We start from the raw sequence: 22,121 nt of genomic DNA on the forward strand, positions 1-22,121 counted from the left end.
TAATAAATGTGTATAACCCCTCCCCCTTAAAAAAGTTTTATTCCCCCCTCTTCCCATTTTATAAATAAAAGAATGTTACAAAATAAAAAATAAACATGTGATATCGCGGCCTGCGTAAATGTCCGAATTATTAAAATATTATGTTAACTAATCGCACTGTAAATGGCGTAAATGAAAAAAAATAGTCCAGAATTGCGCATTTTTGGTCACTTCATATGGGAGAAAAAAATTCATGAAAAAGTGATCAAAAAGTCCATTAAAAACAAAAATGATACAGTTAAAAACTACAGATCATGGCACTAAAAAATGAGCCATCATATAACCCCGTAGGTGGAAAAATAAAAAAAGGTATAGAGGTTATAAGAGGATAATTTTAAGCATACTAATTTTCTTACAAAAAGTTATATTTTTTTAACTAGCAAAATAAAACAAAACCCTATATAAATTGGGTATCGTAATTGTATGGACCTACAGAATAAAACTAACATGTCATTTTCACCGAAAAATGCACTTTGTACAAACACAACCCCATAAAATTTGCATAATGGCGTTTTCTTTCCAATTTTTCCCCACAAACAGTTTTTCTTGGCTTCACAAAGTACAATAAGTCCCGCAAACAACAAGCCCAATAGATGAAAAATTTAAAGAGTTATGGATTTTAATAAACAAAGAGGGAAAAATAAAACCACAAAAAATTGCTGCGTCATTAACCCCTTAAGGACTCAGCCCATTTGGGCCTTAAGGACGCAGACAATTTAATTTTTACATTTTAATTTTTTCCTCCTCGCCTTCAAAAAATCATAGCTCTTTTATATTTTCAGCCACAGACTAGTATGAGGGCTTGTTTTTTGCGCGACCAGTTGTCCGTTGTAATTCCATCACTCACCGTACTATAAAATGTATGGCGCAACCAAAAAAATACTATTTGTGTGGTGAAATTAAAAAGAAAAATGCAATTTTGCTAATTTTGGAAGGTTTCCTTTTCACGCCGTACAATTTACGGTAAAAATTACATGTGTTCTTTATTCTTTGGGTCAATACGATTAAAATGATACCCAGGATAACGCAAACTTTTTAACCAAATTAGTATATTTAAAATCCCCCTATTTTGAAGACCTATAACTTTTTCATTTTTCTGTATAAGCGGCGGTATGAGGGCCAATTTTTTGCGCCATGGTCAGTACTTTTTATTGATACCATATTTGCTTATATAACATTTTTAATACATTTTTTATTAATTTTTGGGGAATAAAATGTAATAAAAAAAGCAGCTATTTTGGACTTTTTTTTTTTACGTTCACGCTGTTCACCGTACGGTATCATTAACATTTTATTTTAATAGTTCAGATATTTACGCACGCGGCGATACCAACTATGTATATAAAATATTTTTTTAACACTTTTTGGGGGTGAAATAGTGAAAATGGAAAATTAACGTTTTTATTGGGGGAGGGGGTTTTTCACATTTTTTTACTTTATTTTTTTACTTTTATTTTTACACTTTAATAGTCCCCATAGGGGACTATTTATAGCAATCATTTGATTGCTAATCCTGTTCAGTGCTATGCATAGGACATAGCACTGATCAGGGTTATCGGTCATCTTCTGCTCTGGTCTGCGGGAAGGCAGATCAGAGCAGAAGACGCCGGGAAGGCAGTGGAGGCAGGTGAGGGGACCTCCGTCTGCCATGCTGGATGATCGGATCGCCACGGCAGCGCTGAGGGCGATCCGTTCATCCATTTTAATGACCGCGATGCTGCAGATGCCGTGATCTGTATTGATCACGGCATCTGAGGGGTTAATGGCGGACATCCGCGGGATCGCGGGTGTCTGCCATTACGGGTGGGTCCCTGGCTGCGATCAGCAGCCGGGACCTGCCGCGCATGATCCGGAAATCGCTCTGATGCTCGCGGTTATGCTTAGGACGTAACTGTACGTCCTGGTGCGTTAAGTACCACCTCACCAGGATGTACATTTACGTCCTGCGTCGTTAAAGGGCTAATGCAGGGCTCACTTTCTAATTCGAAGTTCTCTTTCTAATGCAGGGTTCACTTTCTAATACAGAGATTACTTTCTAATGCAGAGATCACTTTCTAATACAGAGATCACTTTCTAATGCAGGGTTCACTTTCTAATGCAGGGTTTTCTTTCTAATGCAGGGTTCACTTTCTAATTCGAAGTACTATTTCTAATGCAGGGATCACTTTCTAACACAGAGTTCTCATTCTAATACAGGGTTTACTTTCTAATGCAGAGTTCAACATCCAATGCAGGTGTCACGATGCCGGCTGGCAGGAGGTGGATCCTCTGTGCCAGAGAGGGATTGGCGTGGACCGTGCTAGTGGACCGGTTCTAAGTCACTACTGGTGTTCACCAGAGCCCGCCGCAAAGCGGGATGGACTTGCTGCGGCGGTAGTGACCAGGTCGTATCCACTAGCAACGGCTCAACCTCTCTGACTGCTGAAGATAGGCGCGGTACAAGGGAGTAGACAGAAGCAAGGTCGGACGTAGCAGAAGGTCGGGGCAGGCAGCAAGGATCGTAGTCAGGGGCAACGGCAGGAGGTCTGGAACACAGGCTAGGAACATACAAGGGAACGCTTTCACTGGCACAATGGCAACAAGATCCGGCGAGGGAGTGCAGGGGAAGTGAGGTATACATAGGGAGTGCACAGGTGAACACACTGATTAGAACCACTGCGCCAATCAGCGGCGCAGTGGCCCTTTAAATCGCAGAGACCCGGCGCGCGCGCCCTAGGGAGCGGGGCCGCGCGCGCCGGGACAGGACCGACGGAGAGCGAGTCAGGTACGGGAGACGGGGTGCGCATCGCGAGCGGGCGCCACCCGTATCGCGAATCGCATCCCGGCTGGAGGCGGTATCGCAGCGCACCCGGTCAGTGGATCTGACCGGGGCGCTGCGGGAGCGAGAGTGTAGCGAGCGCTCCGGGGAGGAGCGGGGACCCGGAGCGCTCGGCGTAACAGTACCCCCCCCCTTGGGTCTCCCCCTCTTCTTGGAGCCTGAGAACCTGAGGACCAGACCTTTATCTAGGATATTGTCCTCAGGTTCCCAGGATCTCTCTTCAGGACCACAGCCCTCCCAGTCAACCAAAAAGAAGGTTTTTCCTCTGACCTTTTTGGAGGCCAGTATCTCCTTTACAGGAAAGATGTCTGAAGAACCGGAGACAGGAGTGGGAGAGATAAGTTTAGGAGAGAAACGGTTGATGATGAGTGGTTTAAGAAGAGAAACGTGAAAGGCATTAGGAATACGAAGAGAAGGAGGGAGAAGAAGTTTATAAGAGACAGGATTAATCTGGCACAAAATTTTGAAAGGACCAACATAGCGTGGTCCCAATTTGCAGCTGGGAACACGGAAGCGGACATATTTAGCGGAGAGCCATACCTTGTCTCCGGGAGAAAAAATGGGGGGAGCTCTTCTTTTCTTATCAGCAAACTTCTTCATGCGTGATGAAGCCTGTAAGAGAGAATTTTGGGTCTCTTTCCATATGGTGGAAAGATCACGAGTTATTTCATCCACAGCGGGCAAACCAGAGGGCAAGGGAGTAGGGAGGGGGGGAAGAGGGTGACGGCCGTACACCACGAAAAATGGGGATTTGGAAGAAGATTCCGAAACTCTGAAGTTATATGAGAATTCGGCCCATGGTAGAAGATCTGCCCAGTCATCCTGGCGGGAGGAAACAAAATGCCGTAAATAATCACCCAGGACCTGGTTAATTCTTTCTACTTGCCCATTGGATTGAGGATGATAAGCAGAAGAAAAGTTTAATTTAATCTTGAGTTGTTTACAGAGAGCCCTCCAGAATTTTGACACGAATTGGACGCCTCTATCCGAGACGATCTGCGTGGGCAACCCGTGAAGACGAAAAATGTGTACAAAAAATTGTTTTGCCAACTGAGGCGCAGAAGGAAGACCAGGAAGAGGGATGAAATGTGCCATCTTGGAGAATCGATCAACGACCACCCAAACAACAGTGTTGCCACGGGATGAGGGTAAGTCTGTAATAAAGTCCATACCAATCAGAGACCAAGGTTGTTCGGGAACAGGCAGAGGATGAAGAAGACCAGCGGGCTTCTGGCGAGGAGTCTTGTCCCGGGCACAGACAGTGCAGGCCCGCACAAAATCAACAACATCCGTCACCAGAGTCGGCCACCAATAGAAACGAGAGATGAGTTGCACGGATTTCTTGATGCCCGCATGGCCTGCGAGATGGGAGGAGTGACCCCATTTGAGGATTCCGAGGCGTTGGCGTGGAGTGACGAAGGTCTTCCCTGGAGGAGTTTTCCTGATGGAGGCTGGAGAAGTGGAGATCAGGCAGTCAGGAGGAATGATGTGTTGCGGAGAGAGCTCTACTTCCGAGGCATCCGAGGAACGAGAGAGAGAATCGGCCCTGATGTTCTTATCGGCAGGCCGAAAGTGAATTTCAAAATTAAACCGGGCAAAGAACAGAGACCACCTGGCCTGGCGAGGATTCAGCCGTTGGGCAGACTGGAGATAGGAGAGATTTTTGTGATCGGTGTAAATAATAACTGGAAATCTTGATCCCTCCAGCAGATGCCTCCATTCCTCAAGTGCTAATTTAATGGCTAGTAGCTCTCGATCCCCGATGGAGTAGTTCCTCTCCGCCGGAGAGAAGGTCCTAGAAAAAAAACCACAAGTAACAGCATGCCCGGAAGAATTTTTTTGTAGAAGGACCGCTCCCGCTCCTACTGAGGAGGCATCTACCTCCAATAGGAAGGGTTTAGATGGGTCAGGTCTGGAGAGCATGGGAGCAGAAGAAAAGGCAGACTTGAGCTGTTTAAAGGCGTCTTCCGCTTGAGAAGGCCATGACTTAGGATTGGCATTCTTTTTGGTTAAAGCCACGATAGGAGCCACAATGGTGGAAAAATGTGGAATAAATTGTCTGTAATAATTGGCGAACCCCAAAAAACGTTGGATAGCACGGAGTCCGGAGGGGCGTGGCCAATCTAAGACGGCAGAGAGTTTGTCTGGATCCATTTGTAGTCCCTGGCCAGAGACCAAGTATCCTAGGAAAGGAAGAGATTGACATTCAAACAGACATTTCTCCAACTTGGCATAAAGTTGATTGTCACGAAGTCTCTGAAGAACCATGCGGACATGCTGGCGGTGTTCTTCTAGGTTGGCAGAAAAAATCAGGATATCGTCCAGATACACAACAACACAGGAATATAAGAGATCACGAAAAATTTAATTAACAAAGTCTTGGAAGACGGCAGGGGCGTTGCACAGGCCAAAGGGCATGACCAGATACTCAAAGTGTCCATCTCTAGTGTTAAATGCCGTTTTCCATTCATCCCCCTCTCTGATGCGGATGAGATTATAAGCACCTCTTAAGTCCAGTTTGGTAAAGATGTGGGCACCTTGGAGGCGATCAAAGAGTTCAGAGATAAGAGGTAGAGGGTAGCGGTTCTTTACCGTGATTTTGTTAAGACCGCGGTAGTCAATGCAAGGGCGTAGGGAGCCATCTTTTTTGGACACAAAGAAAAATCCGGCTCCGGCAGGAGAGGAGGATTTGCGGATAAAGCCCTTTTTTAAATTTTCCTGGATGTACTCAGACATAGCAAGAGTCTCTGGGGCGGACAGAGGATAAATTCTGCCCCGGGGTGGAGTAGTGCCCGGGAGGAGGTCAATAGGACAGTCATAAGGCCTGTGAGGAGGAAGAGTCTCAGCTTGTTTTTTGCAAAACACATCAGCAAAGTCCATATAGGCCTTAGGGAGACCGGTTACAGGGGGAACCACAGGATCACGGCAGGGAGTACTGGTAACCGGTTTAAGGCAGTCCTTGAAACAAGAGGTACCCCAACTCTTGATCTCCCCTGTGGACCAATCCAGGGTTGGGGAATGGTGTTGAAGCCAGGGTAGTCCAAGGAGAATTTCGGAAGTGCAATTGGAGAGGACCAAAAACTCAATTCTTTCGTGATGAGGTCCGATGCACATTAGGAGGGGTTCCGTGTTGTAACGCACGGCACAGTCCAATCTTTCATTGTTAACGCAATTGATGTAAAGAGGTCTGGCGAGACTGGTCACTGGGATGTTGAACCTGTTGATGAGAGAGGCCAAAATAAAGTTTCCTGCAGATCCGGAATCCAAGAAGGCCATAGTAGAGAGGGAGAAGGTAGATGCAGATATCCGCACAGGCACAGTAAGACGTGGAGAAGCAGAGTAGACATCAAGGACTGTCTCACTTTTGTGCGGAGTCTGCGTACGTCTTTCCAGGCGGGGAGGACGGATAGGACAATCCTTCAGGAAGTGTTCGGTACCAGCACAGTACAGGCAGAGATTCTCCATGCGGCGTCGTGTCCTCTCTTGAGGTGTCAGGCGAGACCGGTCAACTTGCATAGCCTCCACGGCGGGAGGCACAGGAACGGATTGCAGAGGACCAGAGGAGAGAGGAGCCGGGGAGAAAAAACGCCTCGTGCGAACAAAGTCCATATCCTGGCGGAGCTCATGACGCCTTTCGGAAAAACGCATGTCAATGCGAGTGGCTAGATGAATGAGTTCATGTAGGTTAGCAGGAATTTCTCGTGCGGCCAGAACATCTTTAATGTTGCTGGATAGGCCTTTTTTAAAGGTCGCGCAGAGGGCCTCATTATTCCAGGAAAGTTCTGAAGCAAGAGTACGGAATTGCACGGCGTACTCGCCAACGGAAGAATTACCCTGGACCAGGTTCAGCAGGGCAGTCTCAGCAGAAGAGGCTCGGGCAGGTTCCTCAAATACACTTCGAACTTCCGAGAAGAAGGAGTGTACAGAGGCAGTGACGGGGTCATTGCGGTCCCAGAGCGGTGTGGCCCATGACAGAGCTTTTCCAGACAGAAGGCTGACTACGAAAGCCACCTTAGACCTTTCAGTAGGAAACTGATCCGACATCATCTCCAAGTGCAGGGAACATTGTGAAAGAAAGCCACGGCAAAACTTAGAGTCCCCATCAAATTTATCCGGCAAGGATAGTCGTAGGCCTGAGGCGGCCACTCGCTGCGGAGGAGGTGCAGGAGCTGGCGGAGGAGATGATTGCTGAAGCTGAGGTAGTAGCTGCTGTAGCATCACGGTCAGTTGAGACAGCTGGTGGCCTTGTTGCGCTATCTGTTGTGACTGCTGGGCGACCACCGTGGTGAGGTCGGCGACAACTGGCAGAGGAACTTCAGCGGGATCCATGGCCGGATCTACTGTCACGATGCCGGCTGGCAGGAGGTGGATCCTCTGTGCCAGAGAGGGATTGGCGTGGACCGTGCTAGTGGACCGGTTCTAAGTCACTACTGGTGTTCACCAGAGCCCGCCGCAAAGCGGGATGGACTTGCTGCGGCGGTAGTGACCAGGTCGTATCCACTAGCAACGGCTCAACCTCTCTGACTGCTGAAGATAGGCGCGGTACAAGGGAGTAGACAGAAGCAAGGTCGGACGTAGCAGAAGGTCGGGGCAGGCAGCAAGGATCGTAGTCAGGGGCAACGGCAGGAGGTCTGGAACACAGGCTAGGAACATACAAGGGAACGCTTTCACTGGCACAATGGCAACAAGATCCGGCGAGGGAGTGCAGGGGAAGTGAGGTATACATAGGGAGTGCACAGGTGAACACACTGATTAGAACCACTGCGCCAATCAGCGGCGCAGTGGCCCTTTAAATCGCAGAGACCCGGCGCGCGCGCCCTAGGGAGCGGGGCCGCGCGCGCCGGGACAGGACCGACGGAGAGCGAGTCAGGTACGGGAGCCGGGGTGCGCATCGCGAGCGGGCGCCACCCGTATCGCGAATCGCATCCCGGCTGGAGGCGGTATCGCAGCGCACCCGGTCAGTGGATCTGACCGGGGCGCTGCGGGAGCGAAAGTGTAGCGAGCGCTCCGGGGAGGAGCGGGGACCCGGAGCGCTCGGCGTAACAGCAGGGTCCACTTCCAAATACTGAGTCCACTTTCTAATTCGAAGTTCACTTTCTGATGCAGGGATCACTTTCTAATACAGTTCACTTTCTAATGCCGAGATAAACCACCCCCTGTCTTTATTTTTTTATAATTTTTTTTGTGTTCTACCTTGATATTGCTCTGTATTTTCTGCAGAGTCTCAGTCATATTCACAGACATGAAAGGGGCATTATCCAGCAAGTGTGACATAATCTGAAGCCAAACAGGGGAGAACTTCCTCCCTCACTCTGCTACACATAGCCCAGAGCAGTTCAGTGTGAGATGGGCTATGATTGTCTAAGGCTGCTACGTTTTAGGTCCGGTCCAAAACCGCATACGGGTCAAAACTGAGCTGACCGGAGTCACCGTTTGACTCCGGTCGGCTCATTAAAGTAAATGGAGTCACAGGCTGATCCGGCTGGGGTATGGGAGCGCCCGGTTTGCCCCTCCCCCAGCCGGATCCGGCGCCCGTATGTACAAAACGAGATGTGAATGCAGCCTTAGGCTGCTTAAAGTTGTTATCTTCTGACCCCTATAAAAAAAAAAATTCCGCGTACGGGCCAGTATCAGGGCTCATTTTTTGCGCTGTGATCTGAAGTTTTTATCAGTACCCCTTTTATTTTGATTGGACTTTTTGATCGTTTTTTATTCATTTTTTGTGCTATAAAAAGTGATGAAAAATACACTATTTTGGACTTTGGAATTTTTTTGCGTGTACGCCATTGACCGTGCGGTTTAATTAACAATATATTTTTATAGTTTTTGCACACGTTAATAATATATATGTTTATTTTTATTTGCACAGTTTTCTTTTTAAATGGGGAAAAGGGGTGAGTCTTACTTTTATGAGGGAAGGGGTTAATTCATCATTTGCAACTTTTTTTTTCCAACTTGCTATGTTATAGCCCCCTCTAGTGGCTATATTATGCATTACACTGATTCCTAACACTGTTCATCAGCATAGAAATATATGCCGATGATCAGTGTTATCGGTGCTTGACTTCTGCCTAGATCTCAGGCATGGAGAAGTCAATCGCCGATCAGACACGCCGGAGGAAGGTAACAGACCCTCTGCTCGTGTCCTAGCTGATCGGAACATCGCGATTTCACCGGGGTGGTCCCAAGCAGCCCGACTGAGCTGCCGGGATGCAATTTTTTCAACTTTAGATGTGGCAATCAACTTTGATCGCCGCGTCTAAAGGGTTAATAGTGCGCTGCACAACGATCGGTGCCGCACGCTATTAGCCCTGGGTCCCTGCATCCTTAAGAGGTTAATATATCTTTTTAGCAAAGATAAAAGCCTTTTTTAATATGTAAATAATGATCAAGTGCCCAAAGGGCGCTCCCCAGCACTGCGAAAGCCAACAGGCTTAGCCAGTCCACCTACCCTTGTTTACCACCTCCATGCCAACTGTCATGCCGCTGCCTGTGGGTAGAATGCAGGTAAATGGGTTTTCCATTTACCCATTCACACTGAAGAATTTCCGTGAGTAAATTCCGATATATAAAAATTCTGCGAGAACATTGAACTTGCTCAAGGTTTTGGTAGAATCCAGGCAACTGACATTGCTGTCTTTCAGGACAGCAACAGCCGCACGGTCATAGCATCGACTGATTTCAGTCAGCGATGGTCGCACCCGGAATTTCCCGACGGAATTTTACCAGTGGATTTGCTGGAAGTCCCATACAAGTCTATGGGGCTTCTTGAAAATCCACCTTAGAGCGCACTACCATGCCTGCTGGCATACGTTATCCCCACCTGGGTTTGACAGTGGGCACAGAGGGGGTTAAAGGGGTACTCCACCCCTAGACTCCAAAGGATACTGTCGTGAAAGACACTGAAGACAAATGGTATATTTTTTCCTGAGTGATTTTTTCACAAAAACCTGATCCCTGTGGAAGTGCTATATGTGAACACAGCCATAGCGCAGTAATACGAGTCAGGCCATTAGACCCTTGAAATACACTTTTGTGAACATGGCCTAATGTGATATGGTCTGCTGAGCCAACTTATCTAAGCTTAACTTGTGATACTCTGCTGAATAGCTGTATTGTATCTAAGCCTGCTGTGATACTGTCTGCTGAGCCAGTGTATCAAACCCAACGTGTGTTATAGCCTTTCAGAAAGCCACATTGTGCTACAGCCCATCAGCTGAGGTTGCAGACATTTTATTTCATCAGTTCTGACACTTCTTCCTCTTTCATACGTGGGCGCGGTCAGAGGTATTTTGGACTCTCTGAGCCCCCGTACGTAATTCATGTTCGACTCTCGTACTCCAGAGCTTTGCCAGCCTCTACTGTATCAGACAATCTGCCAAACACTAAAATGGGAGCCTGTAGTAAAAACATGGTTACGGGGCCTATTACTACTATGGAGCCCAGCTGTGCATAATCAGCTTTGCCAGACACTAAGATGGCCGCCGTAACCTCGGATGTGACGGGAATGGTGTTGGCTTGTCCTACAGGTGGCGCTGTGGCTCCCCCGCAGATCACGGAGGAAAAGGAAAGATGGCCAGCCAGGAGGACCCGGTGCAAAGGGAGATCCACCAAGACTGGGCCAACCGGGAGTACATCGAGGTGATCACCAGCAGCATCAAGAAGATCGCCGACTTCCTTAACTCGTTTGGTAAATATCGCGACTTGTGGGTTGGGTGGGTCAAATAATGCTGATGTTATGTACAAGGTGTCCCCCTTATGTAGTCAGTGGTTCTATATACGGAGAGGACGCCTCTTATATACATATCACATACAGGGGAGGACACCTTTTATATACAGGTCATATACCGGGGAGGACACCTTATACAGATCAAATACAGGAAAGGAATCCACATATACAGAGATCACATATCTGGGAGGACTCCTTATATACAGATCACATACACGAGAGGACACCACTTATATACAGATCACATATCTGGGAGGACTCCTTATATACAGATCACATATCTGGGAGGACACCACTTATATACAGATCACATATCTGGGAGGACACCACTTATATACAGATCACATATCTGGGAGGACTCCTTATATACAGATCACATATCTGGGAGGACTCCTTATATACAGATCACATATCTGGGAGGACGCCTCTTATATACAGATCACATATCTGGGAGGACTCCTTATATACAGATCACATATCTGGGAGGACGCCTCTTATATACAGATCACATATCTGGGAGGACTCCTTATATACAGATCACATATCTGGGAGGACGCCTCTTATATACAGATCACATATCTGGGAGGACGCCTCTTATATACAGATCACATATCTGGGAGGACTCCTTATATACAGATCACATACACGAGAGGAAACCACTTATATACAGATCACATATCTGGGAGGATGCCACTTATATACAGATCATATACACGAGAGGACGCCACTTATATACAGATCACATATCTGGGAGGACGCCTCTTATATACAGATCACATATCTGGGAGGACGCCTCTTATATACAGATCACATATCTGGGAGGACGCCTCTTATATACAGATCACATATCTGGGAGGACGCCTCTTATATACAGATCACATATCTGGGAGGACGCCTCTTATATACAGATCACATATCTGGGAGGACGCCTCTTATATACAGGTCATATACCGGGGAGGACACCTTTTATATACAGATCACCTACAGGAAAGGAATCCACATATACAGAGATCACATCTGGGAGGACTCCTTATATACAGATCACATACACGAGAGGACGCCACTTATATACAGATCACATACACGAGAGGACGCCTCTTATATACAGATCACATACACGAGAGGACGCCACTTATATACAGATCACATACACGAGAGGACGCCACTTATATACAGATCACATACACGAGAGGACGCCTCTTATATACAGATCACATACACGAGAGGACGCCTCTTATATGCAGATCACATACACGAGAGGACGCCTCTTATATGCAGATCACATACACGAGAGGACGCCTCTTATATGCAGATCACATACACGAGAGGACGCCTCTTATATGCAGATCACATACACGAGAGGACGCCTCTTATATACAGATCACATACACGAGAGGACGCCTCTTATATACAGATCACATACACGAGAGGACGCCTCTTATATACAGATCACATACACGAGAGGACGCCTCTTATATGCAGATCACATACACGAGAGGACGCCTCTTATTTGCAGATCACATACACGAGAGGACGCCTCTTATATGCAGATCACATACACGAGAGGACGCCTCTTAAATGCAGGTCACGTGTAGACGGGGAGAGGACGCCTCTTATATGCAGGTCACGTGTAGACGGGGAGAGGATGCCTCTTATATGCAGGTCACGTGTAGACGGGGAGAGGACGCCTCTTATATGCAGGTCACGTGTAGACGGGGAGAGGACGCCTCTTATATGCAGGTCACGTGTAGACGGGGAGAGGACGCCTCTTATATGCAGGTCACGTGTAGACGGGGAGAGGACGCCTCTTATATGCAGGTCACGTGTAGACGGGGAGAGGACGCCTCTTATATGCAGGTCACGTGTAGATGGGGAGAGGACGCCTCTTATATGCAGGTCACGTGTAGATGGGGAGAGGACGCCTCTTATATGCAGGTCACATACACGAGAGGACGCCTCTTATATGCAGGTCACGTGTAGACGGGGAGAGGACGCCTCTTATATGCAGGTCACGTGTAGACGGGGAGAGGACGCCTCTTATATGCAGGTCACGTGTAGACGGGGAGGGGACGCCTCTTATATGCAGGTCACGTGTAGACGGGGAGAGGACGCCTCTTATATGCAGGTCACATACACACGGGGAGAGGACGCCTCTTATGCAGATCACATACACGAGAGGACGCCTCTTATATGCAGATCACGTGTAGACGGGGAGAGGACGCCTCTTATATGCAGGCCACGTGTAGACGGGGAGAGGACGCCTCTTATATGCAGGCCACGTGTAGACGGGGAGGGGAAGCCTCTTATATGCAGGTCACGTGTAGACGGGGAGAGGACGCCTCTTATATGCAGGTCACGTGTAGACGGGGAGAGGACGCCTCTTATATGCAGGTCACGTGTAGACGGGGAGAGGACGCCTCTTATATGCAGGTCACGTGTACACGGGGAGAGGACGCCTCTTATATGCAGGTCACGTGTAGACGGGGAGAGGACGCCTCTTGTAAACAGATGTCCCTGCAGTTTCTCATGTTTAACCCCTTCTCCTGCCCTTTGTAGACATGTCTTGCCGCTCACGCCTGGCGACATTAAACGAGAAGCTGACGGCGTTGGAGAGACGGATCGAGTACATAGAAGCGAGGGTATGTCCTGTCCTGTTCTCTGTAATGCATCTGCCCTCGGCCCCATCACAGCGCTCCCTGGGTTCGCTCTGCATGTACGAGACGCATGGTGTCAGTGTGACCGCAGCGGCCGGTGTGTTAGCGGGGAGATTTAGGGGAGTGTCTCTATTGCCCCTATCATCCAGTTACAGACCAGCTTTCATTCCTTCTTCTGTGAGAAAGTGGTTGCTATGGGAAACAGAGACCCCTTGATAAATCTGCCCCAGTGATCTGAATATCCATATCATCATGGGTTTGGGCATCAATCTCTGACTGCTAGGACCCTACCGATCCTTGTATCAGGGGTGACTGCTCCCCAATTCCCATCAGAGAGGACACTCTCACTCCTTTAGAAAATGTCATAAATCTTTCCCAAATTGTCCCAAAAGAACAAAAAAAAAAGACTTTGCCCATAGCAACCAATTGCAGTTCAGCCTTCATGTCATAATCTGCTCAATGAATACTGTGCTGTGATTGGTTGTTATCAGCAACAAAGAAATTGTTTTTCTTTTCTTTTTCATAAATTTATCCCATTTGTTCTTCCCCTTGCCACCACTAGAAAGGGATTAGCCAAGTTAAAAATGGCCCCAAACAATCCATTCTCCCCTGTCTGATCCAGAGCTGATCCCGTGTACAAGCCTGGTGTTTTTGGAGAAGCGGACAAGTGAGCGCTGCAGCCAGATCAGTAATTTGCCGGCGTCATGGTGCACATCACTGGGCACTGATGCCAGGATTACGAGATGTAATGATTGGCTCCAGTGGTCATGTGTTGTCTACTTCTCAAGAAAACACTGGACTAGCTGACCGAAGCTTGTACAGGGGATCAACACTGGATTGGGCAGGTGAGTATGGGTTGTTTTAATGTGTTTGGGGCCATTTTAAAGAAAATGTTATCATTTGGATAACCCTATGTATGAGCAAGGGTATCTGTTTATAGGGAGCTCCTCTTCTTAGAATCAATGGGATATGACACACCCTATACACAGATCATTAAGGTCCTGTAAATGGAGCCAGGCAACATGACAGACCTCTAAAGTTACTCTTCTGCCCCCCACCCTCCCTCAGCGACCCCTGTCTGTCACATCCTGGACTGCAGGTTTTAGTTTGTCTTTGAGGTTATAGGGGTACTTCGGAGGAAATAAATGGTTTCAAATCAACTGGTGCCAGAAAGTTAAACAGATTTGTAAATTACTTCTATTTAAAAATCTTAAGCCTTCAGGTACTTAGCTGCTGTATGCTCCAGAGGAAGTTGTGTAGTTCTTTCCAGTCTGACCACAGTGCATTCTGCTGACACCTCTGTCTGTGTCAGGAACTGTCCAGAGCAGCATATAGGTTTACTATGGGAATTTGCTCCTACTCCGGACAGTTCCTGACACAGGTGTCAGCAGAGAGAACTGTGGTCAGGCAGAAAAGAACTCCACTTCCTCTGTTTAACCCCTTAAGGACGCAGGACGTAAATGTACGTCCTGGTGAGGTGGTACTTAACGCACCAGGACGTACATTTACGTCCTGTGCATAACCGCGGGCATCGGAGCGATGCCCGTGTCATGCGCGGCTGATCCCGGCTGCTGATTGCAGCCAGGGACCCGCCGGCAATGGCCGATGCCCGCGATCTTGTGGGTGTCCGCCATTAACCCCTCAGGTGCCGGGATCAATACAGATCCCGACATCTGCGGCAGTGCGTGATTTGAATGAATGATCGGATCGCCCGCAGCGCTGCTGCGGGGATCCGATCATTCAGAACGCCGCACGGAGGTCCCTTCACCTTCCGGCTCCCGGCGTCTTCTGCTCTGGTCTGAGATCGAGCAGACCAGAACAGAAGATGACCGATAACACTGATCTGTTCTATGTCCTATACATAGAACAGATCAGTATTAGCAATCATGGTATTGCTATGAATAGTCCCCTATGGGGACTATTCAAGTGTAAAAAAAAAAATGTAAAAGTAAAAAAAAGTGAAAAATCCCCTCCCCCAATAAAGTAAAACGTCAGTTTTTTTGCTATTTTACCCCCAAAAAGCGTAAAAAATAAATTTTATAGACATATTTGGTATCGCCGCGTGCGTAAATGTCCGAACTATTAAAATAAAATGTTAATGATCCCGTACGGTGAACGGCGTGGAAGAAAAAAAAGTCCAAAATTGCTACTTTTTTAATACATTTTATTAAAAAAAGATTATAAAAAATGTATTACGTTTTTTATATGCAAATGTGGTATCAAAAAAAAGTACAGATCACGGCGCAAAAAATGAGCTCCCATACCGCCGCTTATACGGAAAAATAAAAAAGTTAGAGGTCATCAAAATAAAGGGATTATAAACGTACTAATTTGGTTAAAAAGTTTGTGATTTTTTTTTTAAGCACAACAATAATAGAAAAGTATGTAATAATGGGTATCATTTTAATCGTATTGACCCTCAGAATAAAGAACACATGTCATTTTTACCATAAATTGTACTGCGTGAAAACGAAACCTTCCAAAATTAGCAAAATTGCGTTTTTCTTTTTAATTTCCCCACAAAAATAGTGTTTTTTGGTTGCGCCATACATTTTATGATATAATGAGTGATGTCATTACAAAGGACAACTGGTCGCGCAAAAAACAAGCCCTCATACTAGTCTGTGGATGAAAATATAAAAGAGTTATGATTTTTAGAAGGCGAGGAGGAAAAAATGAAAACATAAAAATTAAATTGTCCTTAAGGCCAAAATGGGCTGAGTCCTTAAGGGGTTAAAGAGGTACTTTATTTTTTTTTTTTTTTTTTTTTTTAATGAACTGATGCCAGAAAGTTAAACAGATTTGTAAATGACTTCTATTTAAAAATCTTAATCCTTTCAGTACTTATTAGCAGCTGTATGCTACAGAGGAAATTCTTCTTTTTGACTTTCTTTTTTGTCTTGTCCACAGTGCTCTCTGCTGACACCTCAGAGCAGCATAGGTTTGCTATGGGGATTTTCTCCTGCTCTGGACAGTTCCTGATACGGGCATCAGGTGTCAGCAGAGAGCACTGTGGACAACACAAAAAAAAAGAAATTCCAAAAGAAAAGTATTTTCTCTGTAGCATACAGCTGCTAATAAGTACTGGAATGGTAAAGATTTTTTTTAATAGAAGCAATTTACAAATCTGTTTACCTTTATGGCACCAGTTCATAAAAAAATTTTTTTTCCACCGGAATACCCTTTTAAGGATTAAGATTTTTAAAGACACAATTTACGAATTTGTTTAACTTTCTGGCACCAGTGGATTTCAAATCTTTTTTTTTATTTTTATTTTTTTACTTAAGACTACCCCTTTAATGCGGGGTGTGAGACTTTAGAATCCCCAAAGGGATGTGCCCTGGCGATTTATACTGTGCAGAATCTAACTGCGTGCGCTGCGTTATATGGACATATTGTAGCATTCGGCTGTTGCTCTGACTCTCACATTTATTTTTTCTTTTTGTTCTTTATTTTGACTTTCTGCCGCCCTCTGGAATGGTGGTGACCTGCAGAATAACTGTTGTGCTGCATGAACATCTGCCCCCTGCTGCCCCTGCATGGTCACGTCCTTCTCTCCATCCTCGCTGCTTTTACTAAGCTGTTTGCTTTCAGTTTGGACTCTTTTTGCTCGTTCTGTTGTGTTGGACTTAAGTTCCTTGTTTAATATGAACCCTTTATGTGATATCATTGATGGGAATAGTGCACCCTACTTCCCCCATCCCTAGTCTTTATTTAGTCTACATCAGGGGTCTCAAACTGGTGGCCCTCCAGATGTTGCAAAACTTCAACTCCCAGCATGCCCGGACAGCCAACGGCTGTCCGGGCATGCTGGGAGTTGAAGTTTTGCAACATCTGGAGGGCCACCAGTTTGAGACCCCTGGTCTATATCATGGGGGGGGGGGGGGGTCAGTGCTGAATCAGTCGATCCTAGCAGACCTGCTATAACAGGAGCTTCTATGGGGGCGTTGGTGACTGAAGAGGAAGTGGTATAAGATTACAGAACTTGGTTTAGGGAGGGTAGAATGTATACACGCCAAACACAATTATTCAGTTACAACTAGAGATGAGCGAGCTTACAGTAAATTCGATTCGTCACGAACTTCTCGGCTCGGCAGTTGATGACTTATCCTGCGTAAATGAGTTCAGCTTTCCGGTGTTCCCGTGGGCTGGAAAAGGTGGATACAGTCCTAGGAAAGAGTCTCCAAGACTGTATCCACCTTTTCCAGCCCACGGGAGCACCTGAAAGCTGAACTAATTTATGCAGGATAAGTCATCAACTGCCGAGCCGAGAAGTTCGTGACGAATCGAATTTACTGTAAGTTCGCTCATCTTTAGTTACAACCCATAATGGGGACCTCTTTCCTTATCAATATGTCAGTGTCTCCACCCTGCCATCCCAGGGGTCATCACTTCCACATCGATATAGGAGTTTCTTGACTGTCTTTTGCATTCGTTTTGCAGACCGATGGATAAAATACTTATCTTTTTCTTGCCGTTTTATATTTTACTATGTGAGAAATCTGCAAGCTGCTGTGTATTAGGTATCCTTACATTAATACTAACTCTATAGGGCTTTCTTAGAATATCTTTATTTCCTCCTTTTGCTGTTTTATCATTTATTGCCTGGAAACTATCCATAGACTCCTGTTAACAGATCTTTTTATCATTTTGTATTTGTCACTGCTTAGTATTAAGAGATGACCCAGCATGTGTGTGACCTGTCCTCATAACCTTATTTCACTGTTTTTTACAATTCTTTACTATAGGTGACCACCAGCAAGCTGCTGTTGCCAGATCTGTATTCCATGTTGCTATTTAGCAGATTATGTCCTAGTGTGTAGCTCAGCCCAGTTATCAAGTATTGATGATCATAGAATTAAAGGGGTACTCCACAGCCCAAGCGTTCAGAACATTTTGTTCCAAACGCTGGATGCGGGCGTCGTGACGTCACAGCCATGCCGCTCGTGCCGCCACGCCCCCTCCCATGGACTTGCATTGCGTGGGCGTGACGTCATGACCCTCGCAGTCCCCACCCAGTGTTCGAAACGAAATGTTCTGAATGCTGGGGCAGTGGAGTACCCCTTTTTTTTCTTTTTCCTTTTTTTTTTTTCTTCAAATAAACTGGTGCCAGAAAGTTAAACAGATTTGTAAATTCAATACGAAAAGACAGGGGTTCAAGCTCCACCAAAAAGTTAATTCATATATTAAACAAAATGATGAAAGGAAAACACATAACAAAAAAGTGCTCTAGTGAGTTAAAAACTCCTCTTAGTGAGCAGCCCATATGCCATGGTTAAAAGAGATGTCCGGTGCTCACTTTTCTTCTTGTATCCGTTCCGGGCTGCAAAAAAAAAAAAGCTTTCTCTTACCGGCCTACACTCCCCCGGTGCTCCGGTACAGGTGTTCAGTCGCCGGACTGTATTCTTCTTACTTCCTGTTAGCCCGGCACGTCACACGGAGCTTCAGCCTATCACCGGCTGCAGCGATGTCCCGCCTCGGCCGGTGATAGGCTGAAGCTCCGTGTGACGTGCCGGGCTAACAGGAAGTAAGAAAAATACAGCCCGGGGACCGAACACCTGTACCGGAGCACCAGGGGGAGCGTAGGCAGGTAAGAGCTTATTTTCTTTAATTTTTTTTGCAGCCCGGAACGGATACAATAAGAAAAGGACATGTCCTTTAAGAACATTTGTTTGAAACACGTCGGATGTGGGTTTTTAACTCACTAAAGCACTTTTTTTGTGTGTTTTCCTTTCATAATTTTTTTCAATAAGATATGAATTAAAGTTACCTATTTTTAAAAATTTTTTTTTTTTTTTTTGGTGGAGCTGGAACCCCTGTCTTTTCGTATTGGATTGTATAGACCAAGGATATGGCTTGGCTCTTGTTTCCTGTGCTCCCTGCAAATGGACATCTTCTCCCTTTATATTCTGTCAAATGGTGAGCTGAAAGTACACTTTTTTTCTTTTTCTCAAGATTTGTTTATTACTTCTATTTAAAAATCTTAATCCTTCCAATACTTATCAGCTGCTTTATGCTCCACAGCAAGTTCTTTTCTTTTTGAATTTCCTTTCTGTCTGACCACAGTGCTCTCTGCTGACAAATCCCCATAGCAAACCTATCCTGCTCTGGACAGTTCCTAAAATGGACAGAGGTGTCAGAAGAGAGCAATGTGGTCAGACAGAAAAGGAATTCAAAAAGAAAAGAACTTCCTGTGGAGCATACAGCAGCTAATAAGTATTGAAAGGATTAAGATTTTTTAAATAGAAGTCATTTACAAATCTGCTTAACTTTCTGGCACCAGTGGATTAAAAAAAGTTTTCCAGTGGAGTACCCCTTTTAAAGCCATAAGATCTGTAAGCAGCAACTTGGTGACAATCCTGAATGATGAATGAAAATAAGTTCTGTGAATAGTTCAGAGAGGCTGAACCGTATAGTTGTGGTGTGAAAGGTTAAAAGGGATTTGCATTTCTATCATTTGTGCCTGGGGAGTGGAGCGCTTGGCCTGTGGGTGTAGAGACATTGGCTTGTGTGAGGTAATTTTAATAAAATTCTCTAACCTTAACATTGCTCTTTATGCCTTTTTATTATACATGTCTTATTAGTGATCCAATGCATAAAAAAATAAAATAAAGTTAGGCTATGCTGTAAGGAGAGGTATACGCAAAAGATAACTACTCAAGACCAATGGGGGAGATTTATCAAAACCCGTCCAGAGGAAAAGTTGACCAGTTGCCCATAGCAACCAATCATATAGCTTCTTTTATTTGTGAAAAGGCCTTTGAGAAATGAAAGAAGTGATCTGATTGGTTCCTATGGGCAACTCAGCAACTTTTCCTCTGGACGGGTTTTGATAAATCTCCCCCACAGTGCTTTCATGGTCACAGACTCCAAACAGTCCTGTATAGTCTGATCCTGTAGTTCATCTTGATATCACACAGGTAAAGAAAAACATTAGAGAATAATAGATATGTATAAAAGCAATAAAGATGGAGCAGTAAAATAAAGGTGTGGCAGAAGTAGATATACATTTCTAAGGGTCTCACTATAGGAAGTGAAGGGATGTCACTAGCAGAGGGACCCTCATCAGGGAGGGAAAACGTGACACTGGTCCAATAGATTGGACCCACCAGAATGTTATATGGGATCTCAGTGACATGCCTGTCGACCACTAAATTGAACATCAGATGGCGAGTCCACTGGATCATAGACGGACGATGCCTCATCCGACTACTCGCAACACTGTTGGGAAATTTAAAGAGATACTCCGGTGGAAAACTTATTTTTTTATTTTTTTTAAATAAACTGATGCCACAAAGTTAAACAGATTTGTAAATTATTTCTATTAAAAAAATCTTAATCCTTCCAGTACTTATCAGCAGCTGTATACTTCAGAGGAAATTTATTTTTGAATTTCTTTTCTTTCTGACAGCAGTGCTCTCTGCTGCCACCTCGTTCCATGTCAGGAACTGTCCAACGTAGGAGAAAATCCCCATAGCAAACATATGCTGCTCTGGACAGTTCCTAAAGGTGTCAGCAGAGAGCACTGTGGACAAGAGAAAAGAAATCCAAAAAGAAAAGAACTTCTTTGTAATATACAGCCACTCAGAAGTACTGGAAGGATTAAGATATTTTTTTTTTTTTTTTTATAGTAGTAATTTACAAAGTATTTAACTTTCTGGCATCAGTTTTCCACCGGAGTACCCCTTTAAAACCAGAATATTGTTGGAGGTTGACTCTCCTGCAGTCTTCATTACCATTCATCAGATGTTGTCATGTTTAAACAAAAACATCATGAATGGGAAAACCCTATGGCCCAGATTTATCAAACTGCATGAGAGAGATTTTTCCCCAGCAACCAATCACAGCTCAGCTAACGAGCTCTGGTAAAGTGAAAGCTGAGCTGTGATTGGTTGTTGTGGAAAAATCACTTACACAGTTTGATAAATCTGGGCCTAAAGTTACAGCTGTGGTGGCGACATTCCACAGTTTTATTCTAAAATGAAAAACAGAGGCACTCCATGGTGCAGACTTCCTACACCGTGCCGATAAGGCAGGAGCCAGCAGTCCGCGTTTCACTGCGCATGCTATAATGCGTAAAGGTTTTAACACCTACTGCTGGCCCCTGTGTATGAAGTCCTGTACAGCGCCGCTGAAAACCTCTGAAGTTGCTTGTTTCTATACGGTTTTATTCTAAGCAGCCATCTTTGAATCCTCTTGCTCTTCTCCACGAGATGCTGTTTGCTTTCTAAAGCCCCTGACAGACATAAGTCTGTTCTGTTACGCAGTTACATTTACCTCCCTCATTCCCATTCCTCTGTGTGTTAGTCTTTACTGTACTTCTGGCATTCAGTTCATGAACCAGGAAGCTCAGGATGAACAGGTCCTTCCAAGATACAATAAGGTATTTACATAGTGATGAGTATTTGTGTGTATGATACCTGCTGTGCTGATCTTCTGTGGCTGCCGGGTCATCTGCATGCGCCATGCTTTAGATTGGCAGTGTCCTCTGTGCTTCTTGTCTAATGAATCTCCTCTTACGTCTGTTGTGTATCGCTGCCCCCGCATGTTCTCACACTTTTTTTTTTTTTTTTTTTTTGTTAATAGGTCACCAAAGGAGAAACGCTGACATAGAGGCCCCTCCCCCGCCTGTCATTCAAATATTTTATATACAAATATTCGCTATGAACTCCTCCCCCCTTCATCTGATAACACTGCGGCATCACCTTGATCATTCCTCCATGGAACTTTATTGGTCGGCAAAAGCCACGTGATGCACAATTCCTCGTCTGGATGATGGGACGTGCAAGAAGCGGGGTGGTTTCCCAATTATTTTTCTCTTTTGTATCAGTGTGTCTGTACCTTTTAAACTGTGTTAAAATAAATTGAACCAATCAAGTTA

General features: G+C 45.4%; 1 protein-coding gene across 1 annotated transcript; it reads left to right on the top strand.

The window, feature by feature from the left end:
• Positions 1-10,289: 10,289 nt before the first annotated feature.
• BRK1 (BRICK1 subunit of SCAR/WAVE actin nucleating complex) lies at positions 10,290-22,117 on the top strand. Its single transcript, XM_056525057.1, has 3 exons — positions 10,290-10,547; positions 13,143-13,225; positions 21,827-22,117. The coding sequence occupies exons 1-3, from the start codon at positions 10,430-10,432 to the stop codon at positions 21,851-21,853; spliced, it is 228 nt and encodes a 75-aa protein (XP_056381032.1). The 5' UTR covers positions 10,290-10,429; the 3' UTR covers positions 21,854-22,117.
• Positions 22,118-22,121: the final 4 nt, after the last annotated feature.

The sequence above is a fragment of the Hyla sarda genome, chromosome 6 (genome assembly GCF_029499605.1).
Source record: "Hyla sarda isolate aHylSar1 chromosome 6, aHylSar1.hap1, whole genome shotgun sequence".
NCBI lineage: Eukaryota > Metazoa > Chordata > Amphibia > Anura > Hylidae > Hyla > Hyla sarda.

Coding starts and splice junctions, on each gene's coding strand:
- BRK1 (XM_056525057.1), top strand. CDS start 10,430: ATGGCCAGCCAGGAGGACCCGGTGCAAAGGGAGATCCACCAAGACTGG. Junction 10,548..13,142: donor CGACTTCCTTAACTCGTTTG/GTAAATATCGCG, acceptor TGCCCTTTGTAG/ACATGTCTTGCCGCTCACGC. Junction 13,226..21,826: donor TCGAGTACATAGAAGCGAGG/GTATGTCCTGTC, acceptor TTTTGTTAATAG/GTCACCAAAGGAGAAACGCT.